This window comes from Podarcis bocagei (genome assembly GCF_964188305.1).
Source record: "Podarcis bocagei genome assembly, chromosome: 12".
Lineage (NCBI taxonomy): Eukaryota > Metazoa > Chordata > Lepidosauria > Squamata > Lacertidae > Podarcis > Podarcis bocagei.
This window is the reverse complement of record NC_138137.1, coordinates 32,195,686-32,211,895: the sequence shown is the minus strand read 5'-3', so window position 1 is coordinate 32,211,895 and position 16,210 is coordinate 32,195,686. Positions and strand designations below refer to the sequence as shown.

General features: G+C 44.2%; 1 protein-coding gene across 4 annotated transcripts in view; it reads right to left on the bottom strand.

Annotated features, from left to right (window-relative positions):
- The window catches only part of COL28A1 (collagen type XXVIII alpha 1 chain), a 74,147-nt gene that overhangs the window by 31,451 nt on the left and 26,486 nt on the right, over nt 1-16,210 (bottom strand). For all 4 annotated transcript variants that reach the window (XM_081164366.1, XM_081164367.1, XM_081164365.1 and 1 more), the window contains 9 exons: nt 11,387-11,455; nt 11,201-11,269; nt 9,369-9,437; nt 6,778-6,846; nt 5,848-5,916; nt 5,236-5,304; nt 3,886-3,954; nt 3,376-3,447; nt 2,471-2,539 (listed from right to left, as the gene is read on the bottom strand). In XM_081164366.1, the coding sequence (XP_081020492.1) occupies nt 2,471-2,539; nt 3,376-3,447; nt 3,886-3,954; nt 5,236-5,304; nt 5,848-5,916; nt 6,778-6,846; nt 9,369-9,437; nt 11,201-11,269; nt 11,387-11,455 (624 nt within the window). The remainder of the gene's footprint in view (nt 1-2,470; nt 2,540-3,375; nt 3,448-3,885; nt 3,955-5,235; nt 5,305-5,847; nt 5,917-6,777; nt 6,847-9,368; nt 9,438-11,200; nt 11,270-11,386; nt 11,456-16,210) is intronic.

The following is a 16,210-nucleotide window of genomic DNA, read 5'->3' as shown; positions in this document are numbered from 1 at the left end:
GCTCTAGCCGTCTGAGGTCCCGCTTCATTTTCCGAAGCTCCTCGGTAAACCAGGGGGCCCGGTTTCTGCGGGGTCGCAGAGGGCGCTTAGGTGCGATCTCATCGATGGCTGCCAGGAGCTGGGTATTCCAGCCCTCAACAAGCTCAGTCAATGAGTCGCCAGGGGGAGCAAGGTCCCGCAAGGCCTGACGGAATCTATTAGGGTCCATCAGCCTCCGCGGGCGAGCCCAAATTGGCTCGCCACCTAAGCGGGGTGGGGGTGGAAAATCAATCCTGGCTTTCAGTGCGTAGTGATCAGACCATGGCACCTTCATCGAGGGAGACATGATCACATCTATACCGGCGCCAAAGATCAAATCCAGCGTGTGGCCTGCTTGATGTGTGGGGCCCGAAACAAACTGGGAGAGCCCTAGTGTCGCCATGGAAGACACCAGGTCCAGAGCCTGTGAGGAGGGAGTGGCATCAGCATGGATGTTGAAGTCCCCCAGTACCAATAGGTTGGGGAACTCCAAGGCCCAGCCAGCCACCGCCTCCAACAGGCCTGACAGGGTGGCTGCTGGTGCGCTAGGTGGCCGGTACACCAGCCAGACAGCCAAGCTCACCTCGGAGCCCCACACTAGGCCAACACATTCAATGCCGGGGATCGATGGCGATGGTAGAGCCCTGAAAGAACAGTCTTCTCGGATTAATAATGCCACCCCTCCCCCCCGGCCCACAGTCCGCGACTGGTGGAGGACGGAGAAACCTGGGGGCGCCATCTCTCGTAAGGTGACAGTTTCCCCTTCGCGCACCCAGGTCTCCGTCACACAAGCCAGGTCAACCCCCTGCGAGGTGAAGAAGTCTCGCAGGGTGGCGGTTTTTTTGCCTATAGACCTGGCATTGCACAACACCAGTGACGGAGGTGAGTAATCCTTGCTCACCCTACCTTCGTCCCTCGGGATGGGGCGCAGATTGGAAGGGGTACGAGCATATCCATATCTCGATCCCCTTCGCCTATGACATCTGCCCCCACCGCCATACCTCCCTCGCCCCACTACGGTAGCAATCCCAAGCCTCAAACCAACCTCCATTTACAGAATAGAAACAAGTCAAATCCAAAACAATTGTACCAACACAACAAATCCCCACCCCACTCAATAGCCAACCCCAAACCAAACTAAAACAGAACAAAATAGAAATACATCAATAAAAACCACCGTTCATGGTGGGACAACAAAGTAAAAATAAAAACCCCTATAAAACATTTTAAAATATATAAAAACATATTAAGCATTTGCCGCGGCAACATCAGTGTCCTTAAAACAGTAGCGGTGGCGAGTGTGGGCCCCGCCCCCTAGGCCTGGAAGAGTGTGCCTACAGGAGGGAGCAGCCTTCCTCAACCCCCACGGTGGAGCCGCAGCAATGGTGTCCCAGTGCCTCATGAGGCCTCTTAAGCTGTGGCAGTGGTGAGTCAGTCTGGCCCCGCCCCCTGGGCCTGGTGGAATCAGCCTGAGGAGGGAGCGGCCTTCCCAACTCACAGTGCAGCAGCAGCAGTGGTGTTCCGGTGCCTCGTGCGGCCTCTTAAGCTGTGGCAGTGGTGAGTCAGTCTGGCCCCGCCCCCTGGGCCTGGTGGAATCAGCCTGAGGAGGGAGCGGCCTTCCCAACTCACAGTGCAGCAGCAGCAGTGGTGTTCCGGTGCCTCGTGCGGCCTCTTAAGCTGTGGCAGTGGTGAGTCAGTCTGGCCCCGCCCCCTGGGCCTGGTGGAATCAGCCTGAGGAGGGAGCGGCCTTCCCAACTCACAGTGCAGCAGCAGCAGTGGTGTTCCGGTGCCTCGTGCGGCCTCTTAAGCTGTGGCAGTGGTGAGTCAGTCTGGCCCCGCCCCCTGGGCCTGGTGGAATCAGCCTGGGAGGGAGCGGCCTTCCCAACTCACAGTGCAGCAGCAGCAGTGGTGTTCCGGTGCCTCGTGCGGCCTCTTAAGCTGTGGCAGTGGTGAGTCAGTCTGGCCCCGCCCCCTGGGCCTGGTGGAATCAGCCTGAGGAGGGAGCGGCCTTCCCAACTCACAGTGCAGCAGTTTGTTGATTGTTCGATCTGAAAACTGTCTGTCCTCGCCCAGTTCCACCACTGAAAGTCTGTTCTCTATTTAGTGAAGGGCAGTAAAAGCTAATCCCGGTGGAAGCCCATAAAGTTGATGATAATTAGGGGCATCAGCAGCACCCTTCCTGTTCTGCCTGTGTGGGGCAAACGTTCTCCCTCAAAGCTTCTTTTGTTCAGTCCCCCCCCCTCGCCACCTTCTCACTATATAGAAGGATCTGGCAACTTCTGTTTCAGTGTATCTGAAGAAGTGTGCATGCACACGAAAGCTTATACCAAGAACTAACTTAGTTGGTCTTTAAGGTGCTACTGGAAGGAATTTCTTTATTTTGACTATGGCAGACCAACACGGCTACCTATCTGTATCTCACACTTCTAAAACACATTTTTTTCAATCTTACCTTTGGGCCCACCTCGCCCTTTCCAGGAATTCCCTCTGGGCCTCTTGGGCCAGGTAATCCTTGTTCCCCCTAACAAAAATAAAAAGAGGGTATTAATTTTCACACAGCATTTATTTGCCTTATTGATTTATACTCCACCCTTCAGTAAACTGCATTTCCGGTGCAGCTTAAATACTTCCTATAGATACAATAAAATACAAAGGGCAAACACAACAACCTGAAACAGGAAAATCTCAGCAGCACAAGACATCTGGAGGACAGCCATAGTTCAGGGGTAGAGCATCTGTTTTGCATGTAGATGGTCCCAGGCACAAACACAGGCATCTCTAGGTAGCGTTGGAAGCAGCTGAGAGCCAGTGAGGTGTAGCAGATAGAGTGTTAGACTAGGACCTGAAAGACCAGGGTTCAAATCCCCACTAGACTATGAAGCTCACTGAGTGACCTTGGGCCAGTCACCATCTTCTTTCAGTCTAATGTACCTCACAGGGTTCTTGTGAGGATTAAATGAGGAGGAGAATTGTGTATATTACCTTGAGTTCCTTGGAGAAAAAGGTGGAATACACGGTAGATGCAGTAATGAATACATAGTATACAGCCTCTCTTTTTTTATTATTTTCCTCAATCTCTACCTTCCTGTACGCTAATTTCCTAAATTATCCTCCAATTACCGGGCAGTCCTACTGAGGATATTGTCATTCTTGCTCTGAGAAAAGGCCATGAGCTGTGCTCCCTCACATTCCCCTTCCATTTATACCACTGCAGGGGGCACAAATAAGATTTCGCGGGTCAAAAGCCAAAAGCGCGGGTCTTTATGCTGAGGAATGGTTTGTCAAGGGTGAGTACACTGCAAACCGAACTTGGACCGTTTGTTTTAGACAAATGGCTGACAAACAAAATGGTGTTACCTTTTTCCCAGATGCTCCTGATAGACCTGGCTTCCCACTTTCTCCTGGAAATCCTGGTCTTCCTGGTTCTCCCTTTGGAAGGAGGTTAAAAAAACAAACAAGTTGGAACACACCATTGGATCAGTTGGGGAGGGATGCTTTATCCTTTTTATTCTACAATGTGGCCTAGTGGGCTCAGCATAGGTTGTTTGAATATCTATTCCTTATTTTAACTTCCCTTGATAATGTCAACAATCGGTGAGGCACTGATGCTTTATGGACCACTACTTCTGTGCATTTTGTCAAAAATACCACTGCTATTAATAGTTGAGCTATTAGCAATTGTTGCAACTGGAATATATCTGGTACCTATACCAGAGTTCCAAAAGTATCACAAGAAGCAGCCATCAGTGTTACAAAGCTGAACTATCAGGGAGCGAGGCACACCTCTGAAAGGAAGCTCTGGAACTCCATTTCCTTTAAAAAGGCAGTTTCAAAACATTTAGATACAAGTGTTCAAAACAGGCTCACTTTAGGTCCAGGCTGTCCAATTCCTGTTGGTCCAACTTCTCCTTTTGGTCCAGATGCACCCTCTTGTCCCTTAGAACAACAAAAATATTTATATTGAGCATACTAAGTAATGTTTTCTCCTAATTTCCTGTTAATGTAGGGTGTGTGTGGGTGTGGGTGTACTCATTCAACAGCCCTTCCTTCAACAGGTTCTCAGAGCACCTAACAAAAAGTTAAACTTACAATAAAACAAACGAAATCATGATGAAAGCAGTCAACAGAATTAAAAACCCCAAGAGAGAGACTGAAGGTAAAATGGTGCCAAGCTTCTCTGGGGAGAGCATTCCACAGTCTCGGTGCTACCACTGAGTAGGCCCTTTCAGCTATACCCATCTGCTGAAGGGGGTCAACTGAAGAACAGACTCTGTTGAAGATCTTAAGAGTGCAGGCACACAACTGAGTCCAGATAGCATGAGCACACAACACTGGTCCTTTTTCACCTTCACTGACTTCCCATCCATTTCCACATCCCAATCACAGTGCTGTTTTGGCCTGCACCCTTTGGAATCCAAATACCTGAAGGCAGTGGTTCCCAGAAACTGAACTAATTATGGCAGAGACAGGTCAGAACAGAAACCGCTGCCTTAATGCATCCCTAGCTGTAGTGATCGTTCCACGGCATTGTGCGCTTTGAGGCAAGGACACTCCTCCAATACAACAGAGGGGAAGCTTTAAGTGCTGGTCAGAATGTGGTCATGTACATGTCTTTGAGATCACCCACTGATATTGTGGACGTTTCCCACAAAGATCAAGGATGGAATGTGGCTCAAAAGAGAGTGAACTGTGTTTTCTTTCCATTGCTCCCATCAAATAACATCCTTCAAGAAATGTTTTATCTTAGACCAGGAAGTTGGTCTGATGAGTATCTGCGCACACACTTCCCAGCTCTTGATTTTCAGTCAGTCATGGAAATGCAGATGTAGAAGCAGATCACAGAAATTGTAATTTTCTACTAGTAGGGTTGCCATATGACCTCTTTTTCCAGGACACATCCTCTTTTTCATGGGTAGAGTTGTCATCCATAGTTAAAAGTATATGTCGGCAAATGTGTCCTCTTTTTTGCTCTTCAGAATATGGCAACCCAGAAGCTAATCCATTATGATGGTTTAGGTGGATAAGAATGGGCTTATCAAAACAGATATGATTTAAAACCTATACTTTACTAAGATTTATGTCAAGTCCTCGTAAGGGCCAAATAAACACAATGAGGCAGCCACGTGTATGGTATCTTTGTGTAGCAATGGACAAATCTGAAACTGAATCTGATTTTTTTCCATCATACAATGCATTTATTCCAAGTTCAATGTATACCTTTGGTCCAGGCAAACCGATGCCTCGTGACCCTTTCACCCCAGGCACACCTTTTGGACCTTGAATGCCCTAAAGAGATAAAAGTATGAAGTTAATCAGAACTGCCCTTCCTTAGACACTAGAGATCCTGAAAATAAAGCCAAGGGGAGTGACTTTACAAGCTTTAGTCACAAGGAAAGGTAGGTCACAAAAGCATATTGTGGTTTTGTGTGCACACCGACAGGCATGCAGGGTAACTTGTAAGTTCAACACAACCTTAAGACTTTCCTTATCCCCCCATTAAAAATTATATTAAATTCTAGCCTTTCTTTTATGTCATATTTTGTATTATAAACCTGGAAGAACAGGGTGACACTTGTTGTTGTTTTAAAGGCTATGTGTTCTACATGATCTGTTCACACATGACTTGTATGCTAAAAGCATAATCCAAACATGGAAGTGAATCAGGACTGGGCAATGACTTCCAAGGGGCTCAATAAATCTGTCCTGGCTATGGTTGCATAATGCCCTCGTCCTCAACAGGAATCACATATCCACAATTCCTTCTCAGATTTGTTCATAAGTCAACCAAATACCTAGTCAAAAGTAGGTAGTCTCCTGAGGTACATTTACCTGCTTTCCTTGGATGCCAGTTCCAGGTGGTCCCATTATGCCCTGTGGTCCATCCATCCCTCGTTCACCCTGCATGAAAATATGGTCTCTCCTATAAGTTATTGCTTTAGTCAAGGCATTCTTCATCATCTTCATCACCATACTATTTTTAAGTTTATAATGCCTTTCCCACATTCTTGCACATTGACTAACAAGCTATTCAAGAGGAACATCTCCCGCGGGGAAAGATCATGGGACAAGAGAACATTTGGGGAAATAATGAGACCTCGTCAGGACGAAATGATATGAAAAAATGTGGTCCTGACATCATGGGGCGCATTTGGATGTCACAATAAATCATGTTGGGAACAAACCTAACCTCCCACCAGTCTCAAGCACTTCCACCTCCTCGCTTATTCTTCTAGCATGCCTACAAGTTCAGGAACTTTTGCTTCTGCGTAGCTTCTCGCGTCAACCAAATCTGACAAACCATGGTAAATATCAACTATGGTTTGTTTGAATCAAGCCAACTCCAAATTGTGATTTATGAAGCTATCTGACTTCAAACAAACCACAATGATTAAACACATGCAGTTCACATGCAATGCTATACTGTGGCTAATCAAAATCATCAGTGAAAGCTTTCAGCTTCCTCCCCACAGCCATGCCAGAAAAGAAGTTGAGAGGGGGGCTGTGCAAGTCTGGAGGCTACGGGGAAGCTAGACTCATTTCCATCACAACAAACCACAGTCTACCATTATACCTGAGCACAGACATTATGTAGGCTCTCTCACAATCAAGACAACTATTTATTATATTTTCCCTGCATTCTTTACAATGAATTTCTTCTTTGTCCTTCAGACACCTAGGGCACCATCTTCATATAAGCTTTAATTCTACTGGTTCAGCACTGCAGCAGACAATTTATATCCTCTGTTCCACACATCGTACCTTATCTCCTTTGATGGAGGGTCCTGGTGCTCCAACAGGTCCTGCTGGCCCTTCAGAACCTTTGTCACCCTGAAAATACATGACGTTAGCATTGAATTAAGCTTTTCTTCTTGTTCTTGTTCTTCTTTTTGCATTCCTTCAGGACTGCCGCAAATGCACACATGTAGATAGGATTAGATATGGCCAGGCATCAACTACTTCACAGCAAGGTTCAGTTCTTTAACCCCTAGATTATTTATATACAGGCAACAACCAATTTATGCGTATCCTCTCTAGTAGTTAAATGTCCGCTAGTAGCGAAATAAAACAGGCATAGCAATATTGAAGCAGTAGGACACATACAGCAATATTAACGTGGGGTGAGCATTTAGTTTCAGTCTAGACACTGTAAAAGTTGCCAGCAACTTTTCAGTTAGAGTACGTGGAATGCAATATTTGCATACCGGAGGGAAAAATATTGTAGAAAAACAAATGAGTTCTCTCAAGCCACAGGAGGTTGTGGCTCTTCCGGTACATATCTGCTAGGACAGGATATATGTGGGAAGAGGACATTAAAAACTGCTTTTATTTCCACAGTTAATCACTTTTGTATTTTTAAACTTGTATGTTAATGAGTAGGTTGTTTAATTTTCCAGAAACTGCTAATGGTCCATGAAGATGCAAGTCTCCACAGAGATTTAGACTAGCATTCTTTGATGTTAGACTTTCCCACAGCCCTGTCTTTAGCATATGCACCACTGGGGTGCAAAGATCCACTCAGTGCCCCCAAATTTAGTTTAGCCCCCATATTAATTTTTATTATGCTTATGTCAGACACCGCGCTTATGCCTTATCTCTTGATGTGAATGACAAGCGCCGTTGTTGAGTCTGACAAGTGCCGCCATTGGGAATGGCAAGCGCGCCATGTCTTTGGTAAATGAGCGCACAAAGTCGAAAGTCCCTTAGTGAAACAGTAGGTATACATTTCGGTAATAACTAGGTATATATGTATTTTGTATTTCTAGCTAGATCAAAATTATTTATTATTTCATAACAGGTAGAAGCTTAGGTGGCTTCAGCGTTGGGTGCCTGGCGCCCCCCAGAATTTGGCGCCCAGGTGCCCCACACCCCTTGTACCCCCAGGTAAAGATGGCCCTGCTTTCCCAACATACAACTGCAAATGGAGTCGTCTTTGAGGGTGAAGAATGAGTGGCATGAAGATGCTGAGAAACCAAGTCCACTTTGAGAGTAGGAGGACAGCTGGGGCTGCTAAGGACAGCTGGGTTCCTGCTGGTCTCATTGAAGTTACAAAAGGAAGCCACTTCAGACAGGAAATCACAACCTAAACGCTACACCCAGAGAGCTCATGATGCTATAACAAGGTCCCAGAGACATTGTGGGGGCATTAAAACAATGGATGCCACCCAGGCTCCAAAGGAGTGCTGAGAGGACCACTGACCTCAGATGGCTGCAGATGGATTCTGGATTGTCTGGAGACTCAGCTGTGGGCCCTCCTAAGGATTTGGGCTGTTGGCCATGTTACCAACCCACAAAATTTGATCCATATACCCAGTGCCATTTTTCTAGAAAAAGAGGTGCCAGAACTCACCATGAACACCTCCCTGTTCTCTTAGAATGGCAATGGCACACACCTAAAAGGTGCCGGAACCAAGTTCTGGCGAGTTCCAACTGAACAAAAGCTCTGCATATACCACAGACACACAAATCCTTTTGTGTAATAAATCAAAGAGCATTTGATATATTGGTTTGCTTCTGACATTTTTATCCCACTTTGCTACAGAAAAAATAGAACCAAGCCTTTGTTGTAGGCATTTCCTCGACTGCAGGAATATTATTGGGCTAGGTCAAACAATTCCCCTTTCTGAATAAACTTGGAGCAGGGACTGGTGCTTTGGGATGCAGGCCTAATACAGAGATCCATTTAATTAATGGTTCATAACAATCACTAGGCTGTTAATACTAATTGGCCTGAGGGAGGAGAATGCTAACTGCCTGCGAAGGAGTCACGCAGGCCTGGTGTTTGGTAGCATAAATCTAGGGAATAGGAATCACCACAGACCCAACAAGGCAGCAACAGAAGAAACTGAAGGATTGGGGAAAGAACATTTGTCACCAATGTTTACCCCCATCACCTCCACTAGCTACCACCACTGAGTGTTTTGAGAGGCAGGAACTATCAACAACATCTGACAAGACCCAGGGAAAGCCCTGTTTAAGAAAGGATTAAGAGAAAACAGTAGTGAATTTTTTAGAATTTAGTTATTTTAGGGTGTTTAAACTGTTGTCAGATTTTCGCTATGAAGGTTGTTTGTTAACAACACAGAGTTAACCAGAGATATTGATGACTACTGAGGCATTCTCACACGTATTCCTGAATAGAAAAGATAAATTTCACTCCCAACCTCCTTAAATGGTAACCCTGGGACAAAGTGAGGAAATACTAACATATTTTAGACAAAGGAAGGGAAAGTTGTGACACGAAGATATTGAAGAACCAAACGCACGCCTAGTAATTCACTCAAAGAAGTGGAGCAGGAGGTAATAAATTGAGTGAACTGGAAATCCTCAATTTTTTTGACTGAAACATTCACCTTCTGTCCTGGAACTCCTTCTCCTGGTGGTCCCCTTTCACCTTGCACGCCCTCAGGACCACGTGGACCCTGGAGTTGAAAGGACAAATGGTGTTTAGAGGCTGTGATGCAAAGCCCTATCGGTCTCTGAACTACACCTGGATCCCACAGTGCATGAAAGAACTTCCCTCCAGTTTCTTCAGCGTTACAAAATGCATCGCAGGGATATGAGGTGCTTAACTGGATGCTATTAGCAAATCACATTTGGCTTTTTAACAACTAAGCAGGGATGGGCTCATCTGTCAGTTTCAGTTTCTTTCAGTTTCTCGTTTATCCAACCTTAAGTTTGGCTCACATTTCCACATCAGTTCGTGGATTTTACTTTAAGTAGTCCTCATGTAGCCCCCAACATTTTATCATACTCCTAACATAATTGTTTTTCTATGTCATTTTTGCCTAACATACACTTTTCTGCAACCCAGTTTCCTCTAATATAATGCATTTTTGCATGTGGCTTTGACCAACTGCCAACCTAGCAGTTCGAAAGCACATCAAAGTGCAAATAGGTACCGCTCTGGCAGGAAGGTAAACAGCGTTTCTGTGCGCTGCTCTGGTTTCGCCAGAAGGGGCTTAGTCATGCTGGCCACATGACCTGGAAGCTGTACGCCGGCTCCCTCGGCCAATAAAGTGAGATGAGCGCCACAACCCCAGAGTTGTTCGCAACTGGACTTAACTGTCAGGGGTCCTTTACCTTTACCTTTTGACCAATATATGCATTTATATGCACACTTCATCCTAGGCATTTTTGTATACATTCCTTGGCTGGGGAGCTGCACTGTAAAATTTGGAGAGGTGCAAATTGTGAAGGAGGGCTGCGTTTCAGTTCGTGTATTGTTTCAAAAAGTAATAATAATAATAATAACAACAACAACAACAAAACCCTGCCCATCTGACTGGGTTGCCCCAAATTAGGTAGGTTCATCTTTCAATGTGAACAGAATTGACTTTCTTCCCCAGCCCAACACCATGTGAAGTTAGGTCTCCATGCTTAAGACACTAGAGGAAGCTACTCTGCAAAACTTCATGTATGCACTAAATCACCTGCATGCATGTCAGGGGCTTTGTTTGGGATCAAGAATGTACACTCCATTAAAGCTGCTAAAGCTATAGTTAATATTTCAAGCATGCAGCCATCAGAAGACAAGGTAGGGGAAATAAGGCCCCTTAACAAAAGAAACAACCTAAGACTCCTAGGTTTTCAATAGGTCTGCTCTAAGCATGGTGAAGCCTTGAGCCAATCCCTTGCTATTTTCTGCTGAAAACAAAACAGCACTGAATACAGCAAGAATACAAGGGGTGAAAAAATGAATAAATGTTCTATAATCAGGGATGCTTTGGGCAAATTATATGATCCTAAGGAAAACACATTGCCTCTATTGAAATGCATGGGACAGTCTTGCAGATGGTAGAATTCCACATCAGAGCTCCAGTGGCCATGTCAAATGGGTGGATTTAATATACCAAACTAGAAAGTTCTGCACAAGTCCCCTTGAAATGACTCCATTCAATTGAATGGGACTTATACAGGAGAGGTGCCCAATGCATTGTGACACTTGTTTCCAGCTAAAATGCAGAAATTCTTTAACAGTATGTTATTTTTAATTCTCAGTCTCATTTTGATCCCTTGCACAACTTTCTTTTGCAGGAAGCTGAAAACCTATGGTTTACTTTTGTTTTTGTTCATTACTCTTCGTAATGAATCAATACACATTGCCACTGCATTTCAATCAGCTGCACCCAAAAATTCCAACAGCGTAGAAAAAAATTCTGGAAAACTTGACCGTTTTACTTACTGTTAAGCCTGGCTCACCAATCCCAATAGGTCCTGGAAGCCCGATTCTTCCTTCCTGACCTCTGTCACCCTTGTAAAATTAAAGGATAAGAATTTAAAGGAAAGTGTTGCTGTTCTGAATGCAACACAGTCCAATAACCATTGATGTTTCCATGAGCATATTACCAATGTTGATCTTATACATTACCTTAGGTCCTGGATATCCAATTCCCTGGGCTCCAGCAGGGCCATAAGGACCGGCTGGGCCTGGCTCCCCCTTAAAAGAAGCAGAAATAAACAAATGAGCAGTCTGTAGAGTGGCAAACAATGTGAATAAGAAATTCCATTTAATGAATTCGTGATCCATAGTACCCAGGCTGAGAACCGTGTTGATTTGATCCTTTACGATCCCATTGGACTTTGAGTACAAAGATCGAGCAAAATGGCTTCTAGGAATTGCTGCGTTTCCCCAAGCTCTATTGCTGCCCTGCATTTCAGCTCTGGCTCCTAAGTTATCCTTGTGTGACTCCACTGAACACAGTAAATAGCAGGTGTTCTGACACACTAACATATTCCCATACCAGGAAATAGTCCCTTTATGACTGGGCTGTTTTAAAACATATGTTTCTCTTGTTGTATCTTTCACTCTTCATGTGGCCGTGAACGAGCACAGAGAATCTTTTTCAGTGCTTTTACTTTAGCTAGAAGTTAAAATAACAAAGCAAAGAAACTGGATTTCCTGTGGTTTGGGTACAGTTCAGCAGCACTGCACAGATGAGATAATCTGAAGCAATATGGGCTTTCCATCTTCAGACAACATAATTGAATTTATAAATGGGTGTATGTCAAATTCATGAAAATGCCAGCTTATCAGCAAGAAAGTAAGGACTCAAAGCTTACAAATCCAGTCCCATTTATTTCTGTGTGGAAGATTTAAGCATGTGCTGAATTGCCTAAGTGAAATCAATGGAATTTAAGGCGCAATCCTTTACACAGTCCCCTGAGAGTAAGTCCCATTGAACCTCATGGATTTTACTTCTAAAGTAACATGTACCTCGGAATGGATTAAATTAGTTCCACTGTGTTCAGCAGAATTTACACACTACTCCAAGGCTACAGTGCCACACCTGTTTTACTTGGAAGCTGGAATGTAATGAGGCAGCAATTTCTGTCCTATTCTGTGTTTGCTGCAATCAGTACCGTTTCCATTCCGCTACAGCTCGCCTTCCACTAAAACCTACGTTATGCATCTCTCTACGTGCCCTGGCCAAAACTAACAGTTAGCTATGGAATTAATGACATCATTAATGACATCATTAATTTCAAAGCATTTTACTGGAAAGCAAATGTCAAAACCAATGCAGAAAACAATGCAATTGCTTATGCAACGTTTGCAAACTAAAACAATAATAAACAATAAAAGGGAATACTGCTCATATTCATTGGCAAAGTTTCTGTTCCTGACCTCTATGAATTGCAGCCATTTCCACTCCCATTTCCAAGGAAGTCTCTGGCATCCCTACTTGGGAGTAAGTCCCACTTAGCTCTTCCCTTACCAGGGCTTCTGTGGTAACAGCAGCATAGGTGGTGGCCTGTTAGCATAATAAGGCATCCCCCAAATCCTGAAGCCCTCAGCCAGTGGAAATCAAGTATAGGATTGCACCCTTAAACTATTGACTTTCAAATTAGAAGGCACACCCTTAAGTTTCCATTGATTTGTTCTTTCTTAGACTAAAATCTCTTAGGAAGAAATGTGCAGTTTTCAGAAGTCTGCTACACACAGATGCTTTGGTGGTGAAAAAGTTAATACTTTTTCGATGTTAATTATCAACAAGAAATCTCTTTTTTCCCAACAGCAGGAAAAGGAAGAAAAGCCAAGAACAACATGAGAGCTAATACATGTCTGCTTTCTAATGATCTTGGCAGAGTTTCTACCGTAAATACTATACAATGACAGGATTCATGCAAGGAAGCCCTATGAGGACATCAGAACCAGCCTTTCTAAAAAAGAAGACATTGTATCTAGATTTTTGTCATTTGGTCAAATATATTCCATTCCAAAAGCATCTGATTTTGTCCCCCCAGGCAAATTAACTCTTAATTGCACAAGGATCTTTAATGTCCAGATGCATCCATAATGATATCAAGATATTAAAAAAAGAAACCCCAACCTCCCTTTCCAGGTATCTAGGGCAGGCATCTCTGATAGCAAGTATCAGCCAGCCAAATGCACGTCAAGAGAGGAAGGCTTAAGAAGGTCTTTCTCCTCTCCACCCCTTAAGAACAATAGGTTTCACCCCAAAAATGGAACCTGCAACAAAATGTACACTCCTGTTTAGAGTTCCAGCCAATCAGACATGCCCTTTTCTAGGAAACTCCATTCCATCTCTCCACTGATTTCTTCCCTGCCCTCTACCAGCAAAGAGTCAGCATGCATTCTGCGGCCACCAGACATGCTCAGTCCTCAGGTGGGTTGCTTCTAGGCTTTTCCCTAAAGACATTTTGTACATTTCAAATATTGGGGTTCATTGAAGCCTACCGATTTCTCTGTCTGGATCTGTTGACTACAGAAAGACCCACACTCAAGAGAATTTGGTTCATTATTAGTACATAGAGTAAGATGGGGTTTAATTTTTAACATCTCTCATTTACTTTTCTTGCGCAGGCAGAACCATAACTTTTTTTTTAGCAGCATAACTTTAAAGCATGGCTTACACGCTCATTTTGGTTTATGAAGACGTCCTCCAAGATCTGTAATATTGACAGTAGGCCTCTTTCGGTGGAAAGATTCGGAAAGCCAACATCTGAAATTTCTCAACCTGACCCAGTGTTTTCACTTTGTGCGGGAACTGGCAGTTTTCTTACAAGGCTGGCTTTCTGCTTTCCAAATATCCCTGCTTCCAAGAGCTTGTACAACAAGAAATCATCCAGAATATTTAGCACAATGGAACGTTTCCTAATTTAAAACACTTGTTTGTCCCAGCATTATCCAGAGGTGTATGTCCATGCGTGTATGCCTGAGTGGAATGAAAAAGGCTACCCATGAAGATCATGTAATTGTTTGGATTTTCTTCTTCTTGGCTATGTAAGATGCACTTTATTAGTCCCTTTCAAGTAACTCCTGGATTGTTTCCAGATTCTCAGCAGCTGCTAATACAATTAACATATATGCACCCATGACATTTTCTGGCATTAAGCTGAAGCCCTAAGGCTGCAATGCCTTTTGTGGGTGGGGTAGGATGAAGACTGGGTTTTTTCTTATGTAAGCCATTTAAAAAGAAATATCTCCCATTTTATCTGTGTGAGGGAAGGGGCTACATCTGGCAACTTCTGTGCTTCTTCCCTCCTGTACAAAACAAGAATGCTGAGAATCACAAGGTTTCCATTGTGCCTCAGGATGGTCAGGTGTTGAGACAAGGACGTGAACCAAACAGGCAAGGTCAAAGCCAGTGCAAGCAGATTAGACTCTGGGGAACCAGAGGCCACGGCATAGTCAGGGATGAGTTCAGAGCGGCCACTTTGGGCAATAGCAAAACCAGAGAAAAACACCATAAAAAGGAGTATAGATTTGCATTTTGAAGCTAATGTATATTGACAGATGCAAATTTAAAAAGCAATACATATTTCTTTACAGAAAGTATTTGTATACCACAATTTCATTTTTTTAAAAAAATAAAATCAAAGCAGATTTTAGAGTGTTGTTTGTGTTGTACTTTTGTACTGTTTTATTGTTGTTAGCCGCCCTGAGCCCGGCTTCGGCTGGGGAGGGCGGGATATAAATTATTATTATTATTATTATTATTATTATTATTATTATTATTATTATTAATGCACCTTAAAGTAAAGGGTAAAGGGGACCCCTGACCATTAGGTCCAGTCATGACCGACTCTGGGGTTGTGGCGCTCATCTCGCTTTATTGGCCAAGGGAGCCGGTGTACAGCTTCCGGGTCATGTGGCGAACCAGAGCTGCACACGTAAACTCCGTTTACCTTCCCGCCGGAGCGGTACCTATTTATCTACTTGCACTTTGACATGCTTTCAAACTGCTAGGTTGGCAGGAGAGGGACCGAGCAACGGGAGCTCACCCCGTCACGGGGATTTGAACCGCCGACCTTCTGATCGGAAAGTCCTAGGCTCTGTGGTTTAACCCACAGCACCACCCGCGTCCCTAAAATCACACAAAAAATAGAAATGACAGATAACCAGCTAACTATTCCAGAAAATATTTGTTTTAATTGTCTGAGAAAGACTGGTGGCATAGAAAAGTTTTTAGCAAATGTTTAAAAGTTAGTATAGAAGATGCCCGTTGCATCTATGTTTCAAGTGCACCAGCCCCAGGTTGGCACAGCAGAGAGCTCCAAATTGGGTCCATCACTGACAGGTGGCCCAGCTAATTCTTACCTGTCCCATCCCTCTCCCACCTAACACCATATTTCAGGGGGTTTACTCTGGCTGCTGCAGGTAAAGATGTCACCAGTGGGAGCTTCTGCATCTGCTCACCTGTGCTTCCCCCTCCCCACCTCAAGGCCAGACCTGTAGAGCCAAACAAAGGGACACTTCTGCTATATCTTTATCCCCCACTGCTGCAATGGGTTGGGAGTTAGGCTAGCCCTGCCCAAAAATCCGAATTAATTTCATTGCTTCGCAGGATGTATTTTTAGGACAGAATCGAAATTTCCTAGAATATGACTCAGAGGGAACATCCACGGCTATCAATATTGGCTTGTTTCACGAAAATGGAATTCTCTTTCCCCCTTGACAACCTACAAAACTAAACAGATGCCTTCATCAAGTGCTTAAGGAGACCCACAGAAAATTTTGGCAGTGGCAATCCTAAATGCACGCCACATTTGTGTCCCAGTTGGAAAGCCATCGGTAGCTTCTCCATTAATTTTGTCAGAAACCTCTTCCACGGCAGTTGAATTGCTCCACTGCTATTGTCCTGAGAACAGACTTATTATTTATACACTTGGGAAAAGTAGCCATCCACCATATAAATAACTGCAAGACTTTGAATTCATTCATAAGTGT